General features: G+C 41.3%; 1 protein-coding gene across 6 annotated transcripts in view; it reads right to left on the minus strand.

Moving 5' to 3' along the window:
- ARHGAP28 (Rho GTPase activating protein 28) overlaps positions 1 to 23623 on the minus strand; it is a 203347-nt gene that overhangs the window by 36256 nt on the left and 143468 nt on the right. For all 6 annotated transcript variants that reach the window (XM_060200701.1, XM_060200705.1, XM_060200702.1 and 3 more), the window contains exons 4-8: positions 17447 to 17539; positions 6424 to 6508; positions 3793 to 3935; positions 1181 to 1346; positions 942 to 1033 (exon numbers count right to left, since the gene is read on the minus strand). In XM_060200701.1, the coding sequence (XP_060056684.1) occupies positions 942 to 1033; positions 1181 to 1346; positions 3793 to 3935; positions 6424 to 6508; positions 17447 to 17539 (579 nt within the window). The remainder of the gene's footprint in view (positions 1 to 941; positions 1034 to 1180; positions 1347 to 3792; positions 3936 to 6423; positions 6509 to 17446; positions 17540 to 23623) is intronic.

Consider the following 23623-nt stretch of genomic DNA (forward strand, 5'->3'; position numbering starts at 1 on the left):
GGGTGGTGGTGGTAAGGTGTTTGTCCTCTCTCCTTGTTGGAGTCTTTTAGTATATTTTTGTTGTCACTGGGATTTCACTGCTCTGGGCAGACTTTTTCAGATAGAAAGAGAGAGACAGGGAGCCGGGCGGTGGTGCAGCAGGTTAAGCGCATGAGGCAGGAAGTGCGCGGACTGGCATCAGGATCCCGGTTCGAACTCCCGGCCCCCCACCTGCAGGCGAGTCACTTCACAGGCGGTGAAGCAGGTCTGCAGGTGTCTGTCTTTCTCTACTCCTCTCTGTCTTCCCCTCCTCTCTCTGTCCTGTCCAACAGCAACGACATCAATAACAACAACATGATGATAAGCAATAAGGGCAACAAAAGGGAAAACGTGAAAAAATAAATAAATTTAAGAAAGAAAAAAAAAGAGAGAGACATGGGGGGGGAGGGTGGGGGAGGACACCGCATGAAGTCTTCTGTAGGGCCCCAATACTCCCATGTGATGCACGGGCCTTGTGAACTGTATCCCACACATGACAAAGCAGGCCCCCTCCCCTCTGAGCTCTCTCTAAATAAGAAGAATGAAGAAGCTGGGCCTAGGAGGTACTGCTCAGCGGTCATGCCTGGGTAACCCTGGTTGCACAGTAAAAACGTAGAGAAACATTGTAAAAAGTATAAGCAGAGGAAGCCATGGCGGAGAAGTTACATCCGCTGCCTGATACTTCTGATCAAACTACGAAACAGCTTCCCAAAGTTCACACGAAGGCAGATTGATTCACACGCTCAGAGGATTTAACAGGCATGCGAGGAAGGAAGAAAGCTGAGGACTAGCCGGTACCTTAGTCCTAAGAAGGCTTTCGCATCTTAAAATCTGAAAGAGAATTCACTCGGGGAGCACAAACTAGCAATCTGCAGTTGTGAGGCTCCATCAGTAGCCCGCCCATTCATTGCCGTTCTACTCACTTTTTGTAAGACGAGAGGAACTTTCACTCCAGGATCTTTCTTTCGGTCATTATCTAGGAGGACTGCAAGTGGAACTCCAAAAATTCCATTGTCTTCATCATAAGACAGTTAAGAGACAGAGGGGGGGGAGGGAAACATATATGTGTGTCGTCATATATATATATATATATATCAGAAATGCACTCTTATTTCCAGTAGACCAAAGTTAAAAATTAGTACTAATCAGCCTTTTTAATTACCTCGCCCTTTCACTTTCTCTGTTTTGTTTCTTTTCAGCTGGATCCCAAAGGCGTCAAAAAAGGCCGTTAGCTCAATCAGAGAGAGATGACGGACTTTCTTCATGTCTTCAGCAGACAGGTCTCCTGCTTCTGTGAGGCCAAATCTTGTTTTTTGAACAATGAATTTCTAAAATACATATTGAAGATACTTGATTTTTATGGCCAACAAGGATTATTGTAGTGTCATTAAAATACTAGCTCAGCATTCTATACCCCTATATAGTCAAAACAAAAATGCCCATTGGAAAAAAATCTCTCAAGAAAATGTTACATTCTAGAGAGATTACTGACATGACTTTTAGAACATCTGGAAAAAAATTACTAAGATGCTAACTTAGAAGCAAAACAGTGGTGTGAAATAGCTAGAATACTGCCACCGTAAGTTTGAAAATTGATTTCTTCTAAGAAGCTGTTTTGTCAACAACACACAAGTCAGCCACCACATAGAAATTACCTGCCAGAGGCACACGGAACACACGTGTCTAAGAAACACCACTGAAGGCTGGGCAGTGGCAAATCTGGTAGGCACACACACTGCAGTGTACAAGGACCCAGGTTCAAGCCCCCAGTCTCCACCTGCAGAGGGAAAGCTTCACGAGTGGTGAAACAGGTCTGCAGGTGTCTCTCTGTCTCTCTCCCTCTCTATCTTCCATCCTCTCAATTTCTACCTGTATCTAAATAAAAAATATTTCATAAATTATATATATATATATATTGCCTCCAGGGTTATTGTTGGGGCTCGGTGCCTACACCATGAATCCACTGCTCCTGGAGGCCATCTTTTCTCCCCTTTGTTGCCCTTGTTGTTGTAGCCTTGTTGTGGTTACTATTGTTATTGTTGATGTCGTTTGTTGTTGCATAGGACAGAGAGAAATGGAGAGAAGAGGGGAAGACAGAGAGGGAGAGAGAAAGACAGACACCTGCAGACCTGCTTCACCGCCTGTGAAACGACTCCCCTGCAAGTGGGGAGCCAGGAGCTTGAACTGGGATCTTTACACTGCTTCTTGGTTTTTGCACCACCTGCACTTAACCCGCTGTGCTATCGCCCAACCCTTATAAAAATATTTTTAATAAAATTGTAAGAAACACCATTCAGGAATCAACAGGAGAACGCCATCAACTTATCTTTTTTTTAAAAAAAAAATTTTTTTTAAATTTATTTTCCCCTTTTGTTGCCCTTGGTGTTTTGTTGTTGTAGTTATTATGTTGTTACTGATGTCATCATTGTTGGATAGGACAGAGAGAAATGGAGAGAGGAGGGAAAGACAGACAGGGGTAGAAAAAGACAGACACCTGCAGACCTGCTTCACCACCTGTGAAGCGACCCCCCCTACAGGTGGGGAGCCAGGGGCTCGAACCAGGATCCTTATGCCCGTCCTTGTGCTTCACACCATGTGAGCTTAACCTGCTGCGCTACCGCCCGACCCACCCCCCTTTTTTTCTCCCTCTCTTCTTTTTGTTGTTGGAAAGGTTTCACTGCTCTAGTTTGCTTTTTTTCTGACAGAAAAGAGAACCAGGTCGAAAGAGAGAGAGGAAGAGGGAGACACCGTGGCACAGTGGGGGACTGGTTCAGGTGAGCTGACTTGCTGGCCTATCTTTTTGTCTTTGACTGTCAATCCTTCATTCCAACATCTTTAAAATTTAAATTGAGATGATTCCAAATATTTTTTTAAAAAAGGGAAAATGCCAGGTAACCCTACAATCAATTTGAAGGCGATGATATTGTTTCATTTCTGTCTCTATTAAAAAAAGAATACATAAATAATAAAGGAAAAAGTAATGGTCACCAGGAGCAGTGAATTTGTCATTCAGGCACTGAACAGGGGCCCCTGATTCAGTGATTACCCTGGTGGCAATTAAAAACTATTAATAATAATGGTGAATGTTTAAAAAGAAAATACTTTATGGAGTAGCAAGTAGGTTGACGCAAAGGTTGTGTAGTGGGATTTCAGGATATAGTATCTTGGGTCCTAAGGCTTCCTCATCCAATCCATAATGAAATTGTAAATTCTTTGTGTCTGTCCTATAAACTCTCACTTCCTACTGCAATGATTGACCTTCTGCAGTACCTCTTTTTCTATGGATGTCTTACTGAGCACAAAGTTATTCTGCATCTATCTATAAGAAAGGATATAAAGTGGATAAGAACATACAACGGTAGGCGCAAATCCAATTTCACCTAGTAAACACTATAAAACAGGGGGTCTAGACATATTACCTAGTGGAGTGCACACGTCATCATGTCTGAGGACCCAGATTGGTAAATACATAGCTCTGGTTCTCAGAATCCACTTGGGAGCCCCATGCAAAGAGGAAGATTCATGAGTGGTAGAGTCTGTGATGTCTAAGTCTGTGTTGTCTAAGTGCTGTGATGTCTAAGTCTCTGTTTCTTACCCTCTCTTTAAGTAGATGTCCTCATAATTATTCACCAAACCAGAATGTGCAAACGTGTACACACGTACACACACACACACACACACATACACACACACACACACATTTACAAAATCATAACTTATCCCATGGAAATGGCATAAGATATCTCTGGAATAGTGACAAAAGGTTTTACTCACAGTTAAAGCATAGTCTTCTTTTTTAAAGTCTGATTTCTTAAATTTGTTTCTTTTGGGAACCTCTGTAATCATTTCTGAATAAGAAACTTCAAATGATAGCTCTTCAGTTTCTGGTGAAATGTTCTTTTCCAGATAATTATCATCTAGAAAAATATACAGAAAACAAAGAATAAAGATATAATGTTTAACATGCAATTTAATAACCCTGTACTACTTAATACAAAATAAACACAAAATACTTATAATTAGTTCATGAGCATGTTTGATTATTTATATCTGATAAGTATGCTCCAACAGGATTTTACATAATGATGTGATACCAAATGTCGAGTATATGAAGCCATGTGTCCATCTGAATAAATATCTCTAACTGTATCCAGACAAACTTTCTATTCAATCTGATGTTTTTAATTTTAGACTTCTATGTCTCATGCAGGCTAACTGAAATTATTAGAGGAAAATCCCCAAGTGGAGTATTTCTATATATTCCTGTGATATAAAATTTAAATTCATCTAGAACTGATGTTGAAATAGAAGCTCACTGCAAAGAGCACTAGCATTTTAATCTATTTTTACTTTTCTTTTTATTTTTTTAAACTGTTCTAAATTCAGTTTGTACCTCCTTGCTAAAGAGAACTGCTTTAAATTCTTACGATTATGCATTATTTACTTGACCTTGAATGATATACCACAGTGGCATGAGGAAAAAGTAATGCCTTATAGAGAGGTTTCCCTGGGTGGAGGGTAGGTAGCATAATGGTTATGTAAAAAGATTCTCATGGCTGAGGCTCCAAAGTCCCAGGTTCAGTCCCCCGCACCACCAAAAGCCAGAGCTGAGCAGTGCTCTGGTTTAAAAAAAAAAAAAAAAAAAGATTTCCTCATAGCCATGTAATAGAAAGATAAACTATTTGACCCAAAACAAGTATCAAGTATTCCAGAAATCATTTGCACAAATCCTAAACTCTCTGAGTTCTGAATTAGATTTTTTTTCTCATTGCATTGCCTGGATAAATTATTCATATGCAATAAAAAAAACTGATAAGACGAGAACTCAACCTTTTACCTTCTTCTCCAGTAAGTAAGTGATCAAAGGACAACCAAACAGAAGAACAAACACAAAATAGAATAGATACAATTTTATATTGATAATATATATTATATATTTATTATTTATCTATATAATGGATCGTTAATTATATGATTAATATTTTAAATTATATAAATATTATTTCACACATATTTATAATATATAGAATTTTATAAAAATAGAATTTTATATTAAAAGAGGAAGGATTTGTAAATCAAAAGATTAAACGAACTGTGAACAGCAAGACTAACAACACAACGGATAACTACAGCAGGAAATCAGAATGTGAAGGGAGACTGATGATTTCCCTTCATCCCAGAGGCTGGCACCCAATGCAGAGGAAATCCATTAAATGACATCTGAACTGTTTGAAGACCGGCAGGTTGCTTCTTTGAGGAGTGCTGATTATACAGACCAATAATTCAAAATGCTAGATCACTCCATATAGTCTTTTATCTTTCACTGGCATCGTCTGAACAAAATAATGGCATGGCAGAAAATAGGCGGATAAGATTCTACACCGAGTCCACACATCATACCCACCACTCAAGAGGGTGAGACCAAGTTAAAAGCGAACCCTCCAAGTTAAAAGCGAAACCTGGGGGCTGGGTGGTAGCGCAGTGGGTTAAGCGCACATGGGGCAAAGCGCAAAGATCCCAGTTTGAGTTCCCGGCTCCCCACCTGCGGGGGAGTCGCTTCACAAAGTGGTGAAGCAGGTCTGCAGGTGTCTGTCTTTCTCTCCTCCTCTCTGCCTTCCCCTCCTCTCTCTCGATTTCTCTGTCCTGTCCAATGGCAACAACAACTATAACAACAATAACAACCACAACAAGGGCAACAAAATGGGAAAAATGGCCTCCAGGAGCAGTGGATTCCTAGTGTTGGCACTGAGCCCAGCAATAACCCTGGAGGCAAAACAAAAACAAACAAACAAAAAAACTGACCCTGTTACTGTGTATGTCACAAGCAGCTCCAGAACTGTATAAACATTGCAGACACTCAGCAGTGGCCTAATTCCTTTTTTTTAAAATTTATTTATTGGGGAATTAATGTTTTACATTCAACAGTAAATACAATAGTTTGTACATGCATAACATTCCCCAGTTTCCCATTTAACAATACAACCCTCACTATGTCATTTATCGTCCTTCATGGACCTGTATTCTCCCCACCCACCCACCCACCCCAGAGTCTTTTACTTGGGGGATGGCCTAATTCCTGATGTGCTTGTTAGACAGATTACCAGTGAAAGAGGCCCTAGTGGAAGATACCACCCAAGTGAGCAGTTTTCAAGCAATGCCGTTGAGGAGGAGAGGAAAGGCTATGCTTCCAATCTGCTTTAACTAATTCCATTGAGGGTGACAGAATGGAGTGTTTGCGGGTGGACAAGGATAAGAGACCATTGGAATGACAGGATCAAAGGGGAGGAAAACATACTCACATACTACGATTTTGCTTTCCAAAATGGAATGTTACCTTTACTGAATGCCAGAACAGAAATGAGAAGACATACAGCTTGACATTTGATAAGAGGTTCCATCACTCACCCCTCACTGCATTCTGCACTGACTGTCCAGGACCTGGAGATCCATTGGTATGAACTGGCATGTCCGGAATGGTCTCAAGTATGGACTGTGAAGAAGGTCAGAGGAACACGAATCACTTTACCGTGTAAGTTTAGTCTAACCCACATTTCAATCTGACGTTAAGTTCTGTAGGATGCAAGAGCTCTTTTTCACAGCAAGCAATTCTCGATCTCATAAAGGGCCTGCATGTGGTATTCTTTGTTTCCATACAGAGTTCAGGCCCATACAACCACTCATGTTTTTCAAAAGAGAATTGCGTAAAGATTAAGACAACCAAGGCCTTCTTAGCTATTGCATATTTGTTGCTCGGGCCTTTTCTAAATAACCGAGAGGTTGCAGTACTGGATGTCACCTAGCTTGGCAATCACAAACATGCCATTCCTGCTAGGACTGGTCTCATAATTCAGTCCTAAACTCTTAACTGATGATCTAGCTAGATGGCTAATGACATGACAGTTGGAGCTTGTTTGGATTGTCAACCAGGTTCAATCATTCACTGTGTGACTTTGAGCAAATCACTAGAACATTCTACTGCCTAGTCTGTAAAATGAAGATGATAATAAAACCTACTTTAAATACTATGCAAAGGCCAGTTACTATAAATCTTAATATACTAATTTCTTTGCTACATATTACAGAGTGACAATAACTACCAAAAAGTTAAGTATGTTGTCTAGCTTATTATTCATTCTTCTTTTTGTTGTTGTTGTTATTGGATAGAGACAGAGAGAAATTGAGAGAGAAGGGGAAGACAGAGAGGAAGAGAGACAGAGAGACAACTGCAGTTGTTATTCATTCTTAACTCACAAATTTCTCTACTGAAATCTTTACAAAGTGCTACACTTCACTGGAAAAGTTGAGTCTTGCATGGGCTAAATGAATAACTATAAAAATTCACACATACACAAATCCTACCATTTCTAACAACATAAATTTTAGGGTTGGAGTTAACATCTCTGAACATGTGTGAGAGTGACAGTCTGCTCTTTTGTAATGAATATTTTGTATGTACTTCACACATGAAATCTATTCTTTCTTCCTCTCAAGGTCGATGTTTCTATTATTCTCATATGTATCTGCCAACAACTGAGCCGCAATCTCATAATGTGCTACGAATTGCACAAGATAGTTTCAAATTCCAAGTTCCATGTTTATTCTTTTTTTCCCCCTACATTATTTCAAAGGAGATAACACATTTCTAAAAGTATAAACATTCTGTCAATATATGGCCAATTATTAAAACATAGGTACCAGAGACTGTAATTAGTGAGTACGAGGATGAAAAAATAAAGAACAGGCCATACAGTTCACTGTTAAGTTGTTCTTCTGGTGGCTCTAAAGACTAACCCTCCTTAATTAAAAAAATTATCATGATTGTTTTTAATTACATGTATATTTACTTTATTATTTTTTTATCTTTATTTATTGGATAGAGACAGCCAGAAATCTAGAGGGAAGTGTAAGGCAGGGAGAGAGACACCCACAACCCTGCTTCACCGCTCGCAAAGCTTTCCCTCTGCAGGTGAGGACTGGGGTCTTGAACCCAGGTCCTTGCACGTTGTAATATGTGCGCTCAACCAGGTGTACAACCACCCTGCCCCCTAAATAAAAAAAAAAATTAAAAATTGAAATGCCATTCACTGTATTAAATAAGTCAAAATGAGAAGGTTGAGTACTGGCTGACCTCCCTCACAGGCGGAATCTAGGCAGCGAGGACAGAGGGGGAAACATGGAGTAAGATGCGCTGGATTGGGTGTATTACATCAAAGCACAGGACTCACTCCAGAGAGAAAGGGGGTGGGGAGCTAGGTAGGGCAGAGCACGGGGGTCCTGGTGCACGGTGGTACGAAGGGACCCAAGCTGGGGATAACAGCATTTTGCAGACCCCTATCACAGGGAGACAAGAAATGGGACCCATGTGTCAACGAGTATACGGTCAACCGTTGACCTCCCTAAATAAAGGGGGAAAAATACTTCAAAAGACAAGCACAAATTTCCAGTAGTCTCCTAGGCTTTCCAACCAAGCAGGGCTTTGACAAACTAAGTAATTCACATAGAGGAGAGAGTGTTCCTGGAAACCGAAAGACATTTAGCAACTGAAGCTAATGTTCTGAGGTGTTTAAATCTTAAAATGTCAATTTTTAATCTGGAGAGTGGAGAAGTGTAAGTCTGCTGTGTTGGCTTAAGTCACCTCTACCCAGTCTATATGCTGAATGTGTGTCTGCTCTCTGCCATGTCAATTATTCTGGGGCCTTCTCAGAAAAAACTAGCAGGTCAGACACCATGGATGACCCCTTGTCCTATAGGTGTTACGATCTCTAGTGGTGCTAGAAAGTGATTTGATGACGAAAGAAAGTAACATTATTTTATGCTTCTCAGATGATCACTGTGAAACAAAACCGAACTGTAATTGAAAATTAAAACATACACACACACAACAGAAAAGCTAATTCACATAGATCTGATAGGCTTATCTCACTGAACAATGGGGTATGGCCTGGTTTTCTGTTATGCATATGAATGTCAACTAAATTGACACAATTGATAACAACAACAAAAAACACTGCCTCACAAGGACAGCTGAATGCCCTCCTTCCACCTGCCAGATATGTTATCCATTGCTTCCCATCAACATGCTGTCAGAGAAAGACTACCTCCTCAGGGGGCTAGGTGGTGACCACCCAGTTAAAGGCACACATCATGGTGCACAAGGACCCAGGTTTGAGCCCCTGGTCTGCACCTGCAGGGGGAAAACTTCATGAGTAGTGACGCAGGCCTGCAGGTGTTTCTCTCCCTCTCTATCTCCCCCTTTCCTCTCAGTTTCTGTCTCTATCCAATAATAAATAAATAAAAATTATGGAGAAAAAAAAAAGGCTACCTCCTCTAATCAGGTCTCTTGTTTCTTCCAAACATCACAACATCCTGCCAGAGAACCAGTGTAGAGAAATTAAGGGGAAGGGGCCAGGCAGTGGTGCACCAGGTTAATCACATAGTGTGGAATGCAAGGACCTGCCAAGGCTTCCAGTTCAAGCCCCTGGCTCCCCACCTGCAGAGGGGTTGCTTCACAAGCTGTGGAGCAGGTCTCCAAGTGCCTCTTTCTTTCCCCTGTCTTCCCCATCTCTCTCAATTTATTTCTGTCCTATCCAATAAAATAGGAAAGAAAAAAAAAAAAATGACCGTCAGGAGCAGTGGATTTGCAGTGCTGGCACCCAGCCGCAGAGATAACACTGGAGGCAAAACACCAAAACAAAATAAACAAGGAGAGAGAGAGAGAGAGAGAAATTAAAGGGAGACTTCAGTGTAGGCTGATGAGAACTTTCAACAAAGTCTAGCTGAGGTTCTGTTGTTGAAAGCCAGTTAGATAAATTTGTCTGAAGCAGAAGGATTGTTTAGGTGATTTTGAAGTGTCAAAGTTGGAAATGTAAGCAAAAGAAGCATACCTTTAGTATTAGAAATATTAAGTGTTAAAATCACCTGGAAGGTGAAAGAGATTCTGGGTCCAGATGACTGATGTAAACTCAGTTAAAAAGACCAAGGTCAACACATTCCTCCCTGCTTGATTTATGTGAAGAACATCCCTTCGATTGTGGACAGGGTGGTACTAATTCACAGAGCCGTGCCGTACTGAGGTCTGTTCTCTGGAGTCTCTGGAGTCCCATTCCTCCTAATTACTGCTAGCTGGATAGTATGATTTGCAGCTGTGCTTTCTCCACAATCTTACTTCAAGGTCTCCTAATTTATTATGAAGAAACTTCTTGTTTTAACCTTGAAGTTTTGCGATTTCTTTCTTTCTTTCTCTTTCCCTCCCTCTCTTCCTTTCTTTCCTTCTTTCTTTCCTCTTTTTTTTTTTTTTCTAGTTGGAAGGATAAATGGTTTACAGTGGTTATAGTTGTTGGTACATGTGTGAAATTTTTGTTATTCTGCAAAACACCCTCACCCCATCCTCGGTCCTCCTCCACCACCATGAGCCAGGACCTGAGAGCCTCCCTGTGCCCCCAGAAGGCTTTACTTGGGTACAGTACACCGAATAGCAACTTCTTCTACGAATCACTTAAAAAGCCCTGATCTGTTGATTCTGCAGACAACTCTGAGAGCCCAGAGAACTGTGCTAAGCCCCTCAACTTGGTAGTATAGGTACCACTCTGCGTTCTCCTGAAAAAAATAGTCTTCAGTGATTCACCTCAGCCATTTGCTATGACAAGTTTCTGCTCCATAGGGGTGGGGAGTTAAGACAGGGACAACATCCAAGATCTATAGTTTTGGTCTGCAACGCTCACTATAATGGAGGCAAAACCTATAAACCGAGGATAATGTGTGTCACCTGAGAAAGCATGCCTTTTCCCGAGCAGATAAGGTTCACACTCAGGAAACTGTGTATCACTTCCTGCTACACATTCTAAAAGCTAACATACTCTCCATGAAATATTTTCACATTTGGAAAATTGCTGCAAAAAAAAAAATCTAAATATTTACATTTTAGTTGTTACCGGGAAATAAAAGTTTTTCATTATAGTCTGTTCTTTGTCTGTATGAGCTCATCACCCATGATGATCAAGTCTATTTGCAACATCCGCCTTAACATACACAGAAGAAAACAACAACAGCAACTCAAAAACCCACCAAGTTGGGAGTCGGGCAGTAGTGTAGCAGGTTAAGCGCACATGGCGCAAAGCGCAAGGACCTGCATAAGGATCCTGGTTCGAGCTCCAGGCTCCCCACCTGCAGGGGAGTCGCTTCACAGGCGGTGAAGCAGGTCCGCAGGTGTCTATCTTCCCCTCCTCTCTCCATTTCTCTCTGTCCTCTCCAACAACAACGATAGCTATGACAACAATAACAACTACAACCGGCACAACAACAAGGGCAACAAAATGGGAAAAATAGCCTCCAGGAGCAGTGGATTTGTAGTGCAGGCACCGAGCCCCGACAATAACCCTGGAGGCAAAAGAAAAAAAACACCAAGTTTTCATTGCTGCCACTTCTGTTTTCCTTAGAAAAAAAGAAAAGAAAGGAAGAAAGAAGAGAAGAGAAGAGAAGAGAAGGGGAGTTGGAGAACTAGCTAACTTTGGGTAGTGTCTGTTTCCCCAAGCGCGTGATTTTGGTTCGAGTCCAGCTCCCACTGCACTGAAGGAAGTTTCAGTGCTATGGTCTCTCTCATTCTTTCTCTTCCTCCCTGTCTCTATCTAAAGGGAAAAAAATAATAACAGAATTAAATTAAAACATTGCCTTTATTTTTTAAGTTTTTCTATTAAATTATTCTTTGTTAAATTTAAGAGGTATGGATAGTAGGCTTGTAGTCAGTGACCATGTTTGTCAATAATTTGAACTATGCTGAATCTTTCCACATGTTTCATTCCCGCAGTAGAAACAGTGCAAATGTCCGTCCACATGTGAACAGATACATCAACAGCAGTATATTTACACAGCAGATGACGATAAGTAACAAGAGGGTCACATTCCTGATACTTGCTACAAATGGATGGATGGATGGATGGCTCTAAAAATTACTGAATCAAAAGAACTGGGAATGAATGAAAAGGAGTATATACATCCTTGTGAAAGTTTAGGCCTCCTGTAACACATTCTAAATAAAACTTAAAATGTTGCAGAGAAGATAAACACACATACAAAAACTCTAAGAGGCTTTTTAAATAAAGAAATGAGATTTGGGGGCTGGAGAGACAACATAACAGTTATATGAAGAGACTCTCATGCATGAAGCTCCAAGGTCCCAGGTTCAATTCCCAGCCCCAACATAAGCCAGAGCTGAGCAGTGCTTTGGAAAAAAAATAAATCAATAGGGAGTTGGGCGGTAGCGCAGCGGATTAAGCGCAGGTGGCGCAAAGCGCAAGGACTAGAGTAAGGATCCCGGTTCCAGCCCCTGGCTCCTCACCTGCAGGGGAGTCGCTTCACAGGCAGTGAAGCAGGTCTGCAGGTGTCTGTCTTTCTCTCCCCCTGTCTGTCTTCCCCTCCTCTCTCCATTTCTCTCTGTCCTATCCAACAACGACGACATCAATAACAACAATGATAACTACAACAATAAAACAACAAGGGAAACAAAAGGGAGTAAATAAAATAATTTTAAAAAAAGAAATAAAATTAAAAAAATAAATCAATAAACAAATATAGTAACTTTTTAAAAAGAAATGAGATTTGACCAAATGAAACAAGAAAAGGATAAAAAATATATAAAATTATATCCTATGAAGAGTACATGAGTCAGTCAATTAAAAAGTGAAGAGAAAGTCCAATGTACAGGTAAGGTTTTCACTTAGTAACAGCTGCTAGTTGGAAGATGTTGCTGACAGGGACATTAACATCCAATCCAGAGTTGGCTTAGTAGTTTGTAAGCACTAAGTGCTACCTTGTATCTACATTTTTCCACGTTCTAGTTAGAGCGTGAAGTGAAGCCCAAAGACTGGTGCTGTATTGCACTATAGCTGTACCAACTCTGGTCTAGCCACCATCAGCTCTTGGTTTTGTTATTAAAACAGACTCCCACTTGTTTAAATCAAGTCTCCTTAGACGCTTCCTTCCTATAAAGCAAACAAAGATGTAACTGATCATTTCTAACAGACGGTATGATTGTATTTTGCAGTGAATTATGAATCAATACCAAATGCAGTTATTTGATTTTTACTTAAGACACTGGAAATAAAGTAGATGAGTTACTCTGACTTTGAATAACTTAATGCCCTAACTGAATAATTCTTTAATGTTGATGGACATACGAAAAATCTTTTATCTGTACAAGAAATTTATAGAGTAAGTTTGTAATAATTACAGGCTGGATTGTAATGTGTATTATAAATACCTCAATTTAGTGGTATTTGTGACTTAGAATCAAGGGACAACCATACCTAATAGATAAACTTTTCTTTATTTCAAGTAGCTTATTGCAAAATAAGCATGTAATATATTAATGAGATAAAACATTTTATACACTATTTTATGGGCTTACTGAGGTCTAAGTGCACATATTTGAAGAATAAAGGGGGGCCAGGTGGTGGTGCACTTGGCTAAACGCACACAGTACTACATGCAAAGACTAGCACAAGGATTCATGTCTGAGGATAGAACTGGGCTGTTTCACTTTAGGATGGTTAGGCTGTAAAAATGAATGTATCATGGGGCCAGGTGGTGGTGCACCTGGTTAAGTGCAAGCAAGGACCCCAGTTCCAGCCCCTGGTCCCCACCTAAAGGGGGAAGCTTCAGGAGTGGTAAAGCAGGGCTGCAGGTGTTTCTTTTCTCTCTCCCCACTTCCCCCTCTTAATTTCTCTCTGTTCTAGCTAAAACAATAATAATAAAAACATAGCTGCTGGAGCAGTGGATTTGTAGTGCAAGTACTGAACTCCAGCAATAATCCTTAAGGCAAAATAAACTATAAATACAAATAAATAAATAAACATTTATGTATCATAATGCTTAAACGAATATGTATCACCAGTGAATGGAATGGTCGGGTTTATGGTGGGTAACATATGTTCAAGATTTTAAGAAGCTGCAGGCCGGGAGATAGCAAGATGAGTAAAGTATTTGCTCTGCAAACCTGAGACATCACATTTAGTTCCTGGAACCACACAGGGCTATATCTCTCAAGCTCTCTGAAGTAAGTAAATAACTTCATAGAAAAAAAGGGGGGACACAGGTGGTGGCACACCTGGTTAAACACATACATTACTGCACACAGAGACCCAGGTTCAAGCCCCCGGTCCCCACCTGCAGAGAGAAAGCTTCACAAGTGGTGAAGTAGGGCTGCAGGTGTCTCTCTGTCTCTTTCCTCTCTACCCGTCCCCTATCAATTTTTCTCTGTCTCTATCCAGTAATAGATCACTTCCACAAGTGAATGGACAATTTTCTAATCCACTAGTGTAGGAGTTCTGCTTGCTCCGAACCCTTTCCACCACCTAGTATGACTAATCTAATTTTAGACATCCTACAAGGTATGCAGAAATAGCTCACTGTGCTTCTATTTCTTCTCTGTGTTCACAATCATAATAAGTACTAGCTGCACCTTTCCTAAGTTTAGTTACCATCCATATATGCTCTTTGGTAAAGTGTCTGTCTTATTATTATTATTTTATTTTTTAAAATTTATTTCTTTATTGGGGAATTAATGTTTTACATTCAACAGTAAAAACAGTATTATTTTTTTTAATAGGAGAAAAGAACAAACAACATTTTACCACTGGAAAATTCAGCGTATGTTCCTGAAAGAGAAAGTTGATTTGTTTTCAAAAGTAGAGTACTTATGTGGGGTTTTATCAAGGGAACTATGGGTTGGAAATATCACCAGGGAGCAGACTATAGAAAATATTTAATATAAATGCAGGTTTCATTAATATTATTTCTGTAAACAATGAGGATTACAATCCTGGAATAAAATGAGAACATCTAGTCAGGTGGCCAAGGTCCTTTCCAAAAAACAAAACAATAAAACAAAAGAAAATCCTACTGTAGCCAACAAAATATGTAACTAAAAAAGAAGGCAAAACAACCCCAACAGCATTTACGGAAGTGGTGGTTGAAGACAAAGGTTTCTTGAATAATGTGGTTCTTCTGCCTAAATCTATCTCCCTCTCCATCAAGTTGGCAGGAATGAAAAAAAAAAAAAAAAGAGATGATTTTGGAAATGATTTGACTCTTCTCTGAAAATCAAGAAAGAGAATAACTAAAGTTGTGAGCAACTGAGAAATGGGTCCATGGTATCCAGGCCTCTTCAAAGAGAGACTCTCCAATACAGTCATAGCAGGGGGGAGACACATTCACCATTTTTCTACTTATTTATGTGAATTTTTATTTATTTTATTTTATTTATTTATGAATTTTTTTTTCCCTCTTTGTCACTGCCAGGGTTTCATTGCTCTGGGACAACTTTTTCAGATAGAGAGACACAGAAAGAAAAGGGAGAAATATGCTAGCACTGAAACTTCCTTCATGGTGCTGGGTTTGAACAAGGGTCAGAAGCATTACAAAACTGGTAAACTATACAGATCCATCATCCAATAGATTCTACTTTGGTTTTTTAATTTAATTTATTTGCCTCCAGGGTTACTGTTGGAGCTCAGTGCCTGCACTACGAATCTACTGCTCTTGGAGGCTAGTTTCTCCCTACATTGTCCTTGTTTATTGTTGTTCTTATTATGTTGTTGAATAGGACAAAAGAAATGGAGAGAGGAGGGGAAGACAGAGAGGAGGGGAGAAAGACAGACACCTGCAGACCTGCTTCACCGCCTGTGAAGTGACTCCCCTGCAGGTGGGGAGCCGGGGGCTCAATCCAGGATTCTTACACTGGGCCTTGCGCTTTGCGCCACCTGCGCTTAACCCACTGTGCGACCGCCCAGCCCCCTCACTTAATTTTTTTATGTTTTTTTTTTAATTTGAGTATTAGGTGAGGGACTATGAAAATGGAAATGCATGTGTGCATTTTTTTTTCTACCGAAGAGAAAAAAAATAGTTTAGAAGTACCAGTAGAAACAGTTGTGAGAAAGAATGTAGGAATAAGAACAGCCTTGCCTGGTTTCAGACTAAGAGTTTTGTTTGTTTGTTTGCCTACTTGTTGGTTTGTTTTGGGTTTTGGTTTTTAGAGGACACCTCAGCACTATCCTATCATCCACCAATTTCTCCCGGCCATTATGCTCCCACACGGAGCCAGACCTTCTTTGTGTGGTGGCTCCTGATTGTCTAGGTGAGTTAGTCATCTCCTTATCCCAGAATGAAAGTTGATCATACTCTTCAGCTTTGCTTGACTTTTCCCTCTTCTTGGGAAGTGGGAGCAGAAGAGGCTCAGAAGACAGGCAGGTGCATGAAGATGGGAGACAAGCACTGAACACTGAGGATGTGGACATGAGGACACCAGGACTCCAACAGACAGGACTGAGACTCTATGGAGCCGCTTCTAGTATGAGGACTCCTTTATATAAAAAGCAAAGGACGCGAGTCGGGAGGTAGAGCAGCGGGTTAAGTGCAGGAGGCGCAAAGCACAAGGACCAGCGTTAAGGATCCCCCGGCTCCCCACCTGCAGGGGGAAGTCGCGTCACAAGCGGTGAAGCAGGTCTGCAGGTGTCTGTCTTTCTCTCCCCCTCTGTCTTCCCCTCCTCTCTCCATTTCTCTCTGTCCTATCCAACAATGACGACATCAATAATAACTACAACAATAAAACAAGGGCAACAAGAGGGAATAAATAAATAAATATTAAAAAAAAAAGCAAAGGACACAAACAGAACAAAGTATGGCTACAAGAAACAGGTTTCCTGAGACTAGGTTTGTTTTTACAGAGATCATGCGGTATTTTGTGGACTGAACTGCTAAACTTGGGTTCTGTTACTGCTCACTTGGTAAGCAGTATTTTGATAGTTGTCTAGTGATCTTAGTTAAGGTGCATTGTTGTATAACTAAAATATGCCTACTAGCTATCTATGAAATGAAGGACCCCCCATCCCCCAACACTTCATCTGCACTATTCCAGCCTTTAGGTCCATGATTGGTCAACAATTTGTTTGGCTTTGTATGTTAACTCTCTTTTCAGCCACCAGGTTCCAGATGCTAGCAGGATGCCGACCAGACTTCCCTGGACAGACAACCCCACCAATGTGTCCTGGAGCTCAGCTTCCCCAGAGCCCTTCCCCACTAGGGAAAGAGAAAGACAGGCTGGGAGTATGGATCCACCTGTCAACACCCATGTTCAGCAGGGAAGCAAGTACAGAAGCCAGACCTTCCACCTTCTGCATCCCACAATGACCCTGGGTCCATGCTCCCAGAGGGTTAAAAAATAGGAAAGCTATCAGGAGAGAGGATGGGATACAGAGTTCTGGTGGTGGGAACTGTGTGGAGTTGCACCCCTCTTATCCTATGGTTTTGTCAATGTTTCCTTTTTATAAATATTTTTTTTAAAAAAGGTGCATTGCTGTGGTGTTTGACATAATTATCTTGAAGAAATAACTTCTTCTCCTTCCATTCTCATCCCCAGCCCCTTGTTCTGACTCACCAAGGGCTCATCCGTTTTGATAACTCTCGGCAGCTCCTTGTCCTCCTGGGCGCCATCCTCCTGAGCAGTGTGGTTGTCACACGTATCACCTGGCTAATAAGACAGACAGCAGTCACTTTATTCAAGTTTATCTTTCCCAGTGGGACTGTGTACTCAATCAAGCATTCATCTAGTAGAATCTGTATAAATTAATACATGTCTAAACATGAGGTACACAGAATTGATGACTACTGTGTAACCATGGCAGCATTCGCCACTTTACCCATAGACATACTGACTCCCATCGATACCTCAGAAATGGATGCTTAAGCGCCTGCCAAAGTCAACTTTTCTTTTCCTTTTTTTTTATATTTATTTTCCCTTCTGTTGCCCTTGTTATTTTTCATTGTTGTTGTAGTTATTATTGTTGTTATTACTCCCTGCAGGTGGGGAGCCAGGGGCTTGAACCGGGATCTTTACACTGGTCCTTGCACTTTGCGCCACGTGCATGTAACCCGCTGCGCCACCACCCGACTCCCAAAGTCAACTTTTCTTCATTCCCTTAGTCATAAAATACGATTGTGCGGGGAGTTGGGCGGTGGCGCAGCGGGTTAAGCGCAGGTGGCGCAAACCGCAAGGACCGGCGTAAGGATCCCGGTTCGAGCCCCCGGCTCCCCACCTGCAGGGGAGTCGCTTCACAGGCGGTGAAGCAGGTCTGCAGGTGTCTGTCTTTCTCTCCCCTCTCTGTCTTTGCCTCCTGTCTCCATTTCTCTCTGTCCTATCCAACAACGACAACAACAATAATAACTACAACAATAAAACCATCAAGGGCAACAAAAGGGAATAAATAAATAATAAATATATATATAAAATCTCATTGTTCTGCAAGATGCTACATTCCATTTTTTTTTCTTTTTGCCTCCAGGGTTATTGCTGGGGCTTGGTGCCAGCACTATGAATCCACTGTCCCAGGCAACCATTTTTTCCTTTTATTTTATTTCCCCTAATATTTATTAGATAGAAAATAGAGAAGCTGAGAGGGGATGGGCAGATAGAGGGAGAGAAAGACACCTGCAGACCCGCTTCACTACTTGTGAAGCATCCTTCCTCCTTCAAGTGCGGAGTGGGGGCTCGAACCTGGGTCGTTGGACTTGGTAGTATGTGTCCTTACCAGTGTGCCACTGCCCGCCACTTTTTTCTTTTTATCAATCATAATAAGCACCCAGATTTTTGTTTCTAAAAACAGTCCCTTTCCTTTTCAGGTTAGGGGCCAAATCAAATCACCCTAAAACAGATAGAAAATAAAACCTTTAATTGGGATAGGCTGAGAGAAAAGAAAGAATTCAGTATTTTCCCCTTGACAGAGTGAGTGTCTATGTGTGTGTGTGTGAGTATTTGTGTGTGTGTGTGAGTGTGTGTGTGTGTGTGAGTATTTGTGTGTGTGAGTGTGTGTGTGTGTGTGTGTGTGAGTGTGTGTGAGTGTGAGTGTGTGTGTGTGTGTGTGTGTGTGAGTGTGTGTGTGTGAGTGTGTGTGTGAGTGTGTGTGAGTGTGTGTGTGAGTGTGTGTGTGTGTGAGTGTGTATGAGTGTGTGTGACTGTGTGTGTGAGTGTGTGAGTGTATGCGAGTGTGTGTGTGTGAGTGTGTGTGTGTATGAGTGTGTGTGAGTGTGTGACTGTGTGAGTGTGTGTGTGTGAGTGTGAGTGTGTATGTGTGTGTATGAGTGTGTATTAGTGTGTGTGAGTGTGTGTGTGAGTGTGTGTGAGTATGTGTGTGTGTGTATGTGTGTGTGTGTGAATGTGAGTGTCTGTGTGTATGTGTGTGAGTGTGAGTGTGTGTGTGTGAGTGTGTATGTGTGTGTGTGAGTGTGTGTGTGAGTGTGTATGTGTGTGTGTGAGTGTGTGTGTGTGTGTGAGTGTGTATGTGTGTGTGTGTGTGAATGTGAGTGTCTGTGTGTATGTGTGTGAGTGTGTGAGTGTGTATGTGTGTGTGTGAATGTGAGTGTCTGTGTGTATGTGTGTGAGTGTGAGTGTGTGTGTGTGAGTGTGTATGTGTGTGTGTGTGTGAGTGTGTATGTGTGTGTGAGTGTGAGTGTGTATGTGTGTGTATGAGTGTGTATTAGTGTGTGTGAGTGTGTGTGTGAGTGTGTGTGAGTATGTGTGTGAGTGTGTGAGTGTGTATGTGTGTGTGTGTGTGAATGTGAGTGTCTGTGTGTATGTGTGAGAGTGTGTGTGAGTGTGTGTGAGTGTGTGTGTGTGAGTGTGTGTGTGTGAGAGTGTGTGTGAGTGTGTGTGTGAGTGTGCATGTGTGTGAGTGTGCATGTGTGTGAGTGTGTGTGTGTGTGAGTGTGTGTGTGTGTGTGTGTGTGTGTGCTGTTAAACTGTCACCCATGCACTATTCACAAAGTTTACTGACTTATACCCAACATCACTTCCTATTCAGGAAGAGTCTGGGTTAAATATCTACATGACAGTAGAGGAAAAAAGAGTGCATCAGTGTCATATCCTAAGTCATGTATTCAATCCCACCTAACATAAATCTGTCACCAGTGATCATCAGCCATTAGAGAAATTCAACATGAGAGAAAGTTACCCATACAGGAAGGCCAACCTCCTGAAAAAAAAAAAGTAACTAATCAGGGATGAATTATAACTACTTCTGGCAAAATCAGAATTAGGGATCTATAAAATGAAGTAGACAGAATTGCCGAGTGCACAGAACAAACATAAAAAAAAAATCAAAAAAATCAAAACTGAATAGAGCACAGACGTTGATAAGTGAGTTTAATCCAAGAATAAATGAGACTAGATAAAACAGAGAAGTAAGTGATTACAGAAATAACAGGAAGAGAAAGTTCTTCCTCAAAGGAAACGAACGGTTTTTAGAAACACAAGCTGGGTGCTTATGAAAAAAGAAAAGATGTCATGTCTTGATGACAGCTCAGGTCTGAAAGTAACCAAGATAAACCTTAGAAAGTGTCCCCAGAAATATAAAAATCAGAGCAGGATAGAAATAAGAAATAAGACTTAGAAAGCCATCTAATTTTTAAACAATGACCATATTTTGGAAAGAGTCACGAGATCAATATGTACAGATCTTTAAAGGAATCTGATTTCCTTTAAGGGAAGGAAAATAAATAAATAAATATAAACTTTTTTTATAGACAAGAAACGGTGATTAAAAAAGAAAAACGTAGAAAAATAGAAAGGTGAGAAAAGAGAAAAGAAATAAAATAAGCACAAACTTAATGAGAGTCCATGATGGTGGGAGCTGTGCTGTGGTAGCCTAACATAAAGTATCATGTGCTGCCTTGACATCTGACAACATCAGGCAGGAATGGCCTCACTGCAACTTCTTGCCACCATGACCCTCAGGTAGGGTCCACTTATGAAAGAATCCTTTTAAAAACAGGGGACCAGAAACTATAGTTACTGCTAATTTCTGTATAAGGAATTTCAGAGCCCTGCCAGTCCAGAGAATTCTTCAAACAAGCCACTCACATCCTCCTGGGAGCCTGAGGGTGGCTTCTTGCCCTTTTCATAGGACAGTTTCTCTTTGACATACCCTGGCTCTTCACAGTAGCCCGCACTGTCCTCCTTTGTGGGGTGTGTGTGTGTGTGTGTGTGTGTGTGTGTTCATGCGTGCAGTAAACTCCCCCAATCTGTGAGATAGATTATATCATTGATAAACTGCTGTTGATCCTCTCTGGTGCTGGGGGGCATGCAAGAGGCCATATCTAGAGCCCTGGGGTGGGAATCTCTCCTTCAACTACAGGGTGAAAAGGAGGCAATACACAGTAGGTAGAGTCAGGAGTGGTAAAAGGTTTATAGAAATTCACTCTTTGGGAGTCGGGCGGTAGCGGAGCGGGTTAAGCGCATGTGGCACTAAGCGCAAGGACCGGCATAAGGATCCCGGTTCAAGCCCCCAGCTCCCCACCCACCTGCAGGGGAGTCACTTCACAAGTGGTGAAGCAGGTCTGCAGGTGTCTGTCTTTCTCTCCCCCTCTCTGTCTTCCCCTCCTCTCTCCATTTCTCTCTGTCCTATCCAACATCAATAATAACTACAACAATAAGACAACAAGGGCAACAAAAGGGAATAAATAAAGAAGAAAAAAATTCTAAAAAGAAAAAAAAAAAAGGAAATTCACTCTTTGAAAATACTCCAAATGGGTGTAGCACAGAACTTGCATGCATGAAGTCTCAGGTTAAATCTCCAGGACATTAGTCTATCCTAGAGCTGAGTGGTGCTTTGGTCGGTCTCGGTCTCTCTCTCTCTCTCTCTTTGGTCAGTCTCGGTCTCTCTCTCTCTCTCTCTCTCTCTCCCTTTCACACACACACACACACACACACATACACACACACACACACACACACACACACACACACACACACACTAAATTAATCTTGAAAAGAGAAATATCAAGAGGAGGAGAGGGAGGAGAAGAAGAAGCCCACCCCATTGTACTAAAAAAAAAAAAAGCCCCTTCTCTGACTTCAGGAAGAGACAAAAGCTGAAGATGAGCAGGGCAGGAAGTAAAAAAAAGCACAAGGATCCGGAGTCTGGCTGCAAGGAAGGTATATAAAACCCCCTGACCCGAGGGAACCTCTAATGTCGAAGACCACCAGTTGTCACTCTACAAAAAAATGTAAAGACCATTGATTAGATGGCGTTAACCTTTCTTATGAGAAGTGTAGTGGAATTTGAAAGACAATTAGACAGAAATCTGCAAACAGGATCATTTACTACTTCAGCTGACCGAGCTCTATCTCCAGTCTAGCTACCCCACACCAGCTGGACACATCCATCCGCCTAGCAGCATTCTGGAAGGAACCAAGGTTCAGGCAGAGTGCCCACTCTCAAACATATGTAAGAGAAACATGAATTTGTGCAGAAACGGCACGATCCCTGTCACCATCACTAGACCCAGAGTGGTAGAGGGGATACTGTTAGAACAACAAATTCCTTTTCCTATTGTAAAGAAAAAAAGAAAAATTAGGAGAGCCAGAGAGAAGAGACATGGAAGTATAAAAGGGAAAAGTCTCTCACTGTCAATTTTCTGCTGCGATGAATCCAAGTAGTGGCAGCAGACGCCTCCTCCCACATCTTCACGCCCGAGTCCTGCTACGACCTCTCACTCGGCGAGCACCTCTCTCAATGAGAGAACCCAAGGGTCGTGCCAACTGGTACCAAATATGGAGGCACAGAATCGCCTCCCAGAGATGAAGCCTTCCACCCAGATCACTTCATTGGCGCTTATGAACTCAAATCAGCACTTTTTTTTTTTTTGAAACTTTGTATTTAAAATAGACAAAGTGGAGCTGAAATAAAATGTAGTTACCTCCTGTGCTAAATAGTGGACTGCCCCCCCCCCTTACTGCTACTCCATTTCCAAGGCTAGACTTCTGCTCCCAAGATACTTTACTTTAGAAAATAACTGAGGTGTCCAGACAGTGCTTAGGGTGAGAACTATATTAAGATTGAAAGCTACATGGAGGAGTAGCACATTTTTTTCCCCCTTCATTATGTGCTCAGCCTGGAACAAAATTTACTGACAAACTCCCTCACATTCTGACTTTTGGCTGTGGCTATGCCTACAGCTGTGGTTGTTTTTGTTGTTATTGTTATTGCAGGCAGGACTTGGTAGTTTCTTGTGGATTTAAACGATTTAATTGTTCACTGCTGACGTTGCATCTCCTTATCCTTCACTAGCACATGGTGAATTTGTGGCTCAGAAGCTGCTGCAGTGGCTCAAATATTTGAGATTAAACACACGAGGTCTGCCAGTGGGGCCACCTCAGTCTATTAGAACAACTCACATGCCCAAGGCCTTCAAAGTCCTGAAGTTCGATCCCCAGTGCCACTGTTTGCCAGAGCTGAGCAGTGCTCCAATTTTCCTTTCCTCTCTCCTCTTTCTTTTTCTCTCCCTCTACTAGTCTTTGATAATAATCTTTAAAAAAAAAAAAAAAGATGAGGTCTCAGATTCAGTCCCCAGAATCACATGTGTAAGAGCAGAGCTCTGGCTTCCTCGTTGATAAATGCACCTCAAGAAAAATAAAATAAAATAAAAAGGTTAGTCATTTTCTTTTCAAGTTTTTCTGGTTGCCTTGAAATAATTACTGTCTAACCTCCTATTCTCTGTTTCAATCCCTGGCATCATCATCATCATCATCATCATCATCATTATCATATATTGTTGGTAT

This window comes from Erinaceus europaeus, chromosome 10, assembly GCF_950295315.1.
Source record: "Erinaceus europaeus chromosome 10, mEriEur2.1, whole genome shotgun sequence".
Classification (NCBI taxonomy): Eukaryota; Metazoa; Chordata; class Mammalia; order Eulipotyphla; family Erinaceidae; genus Erinaceus; species Erinaceus europaeus.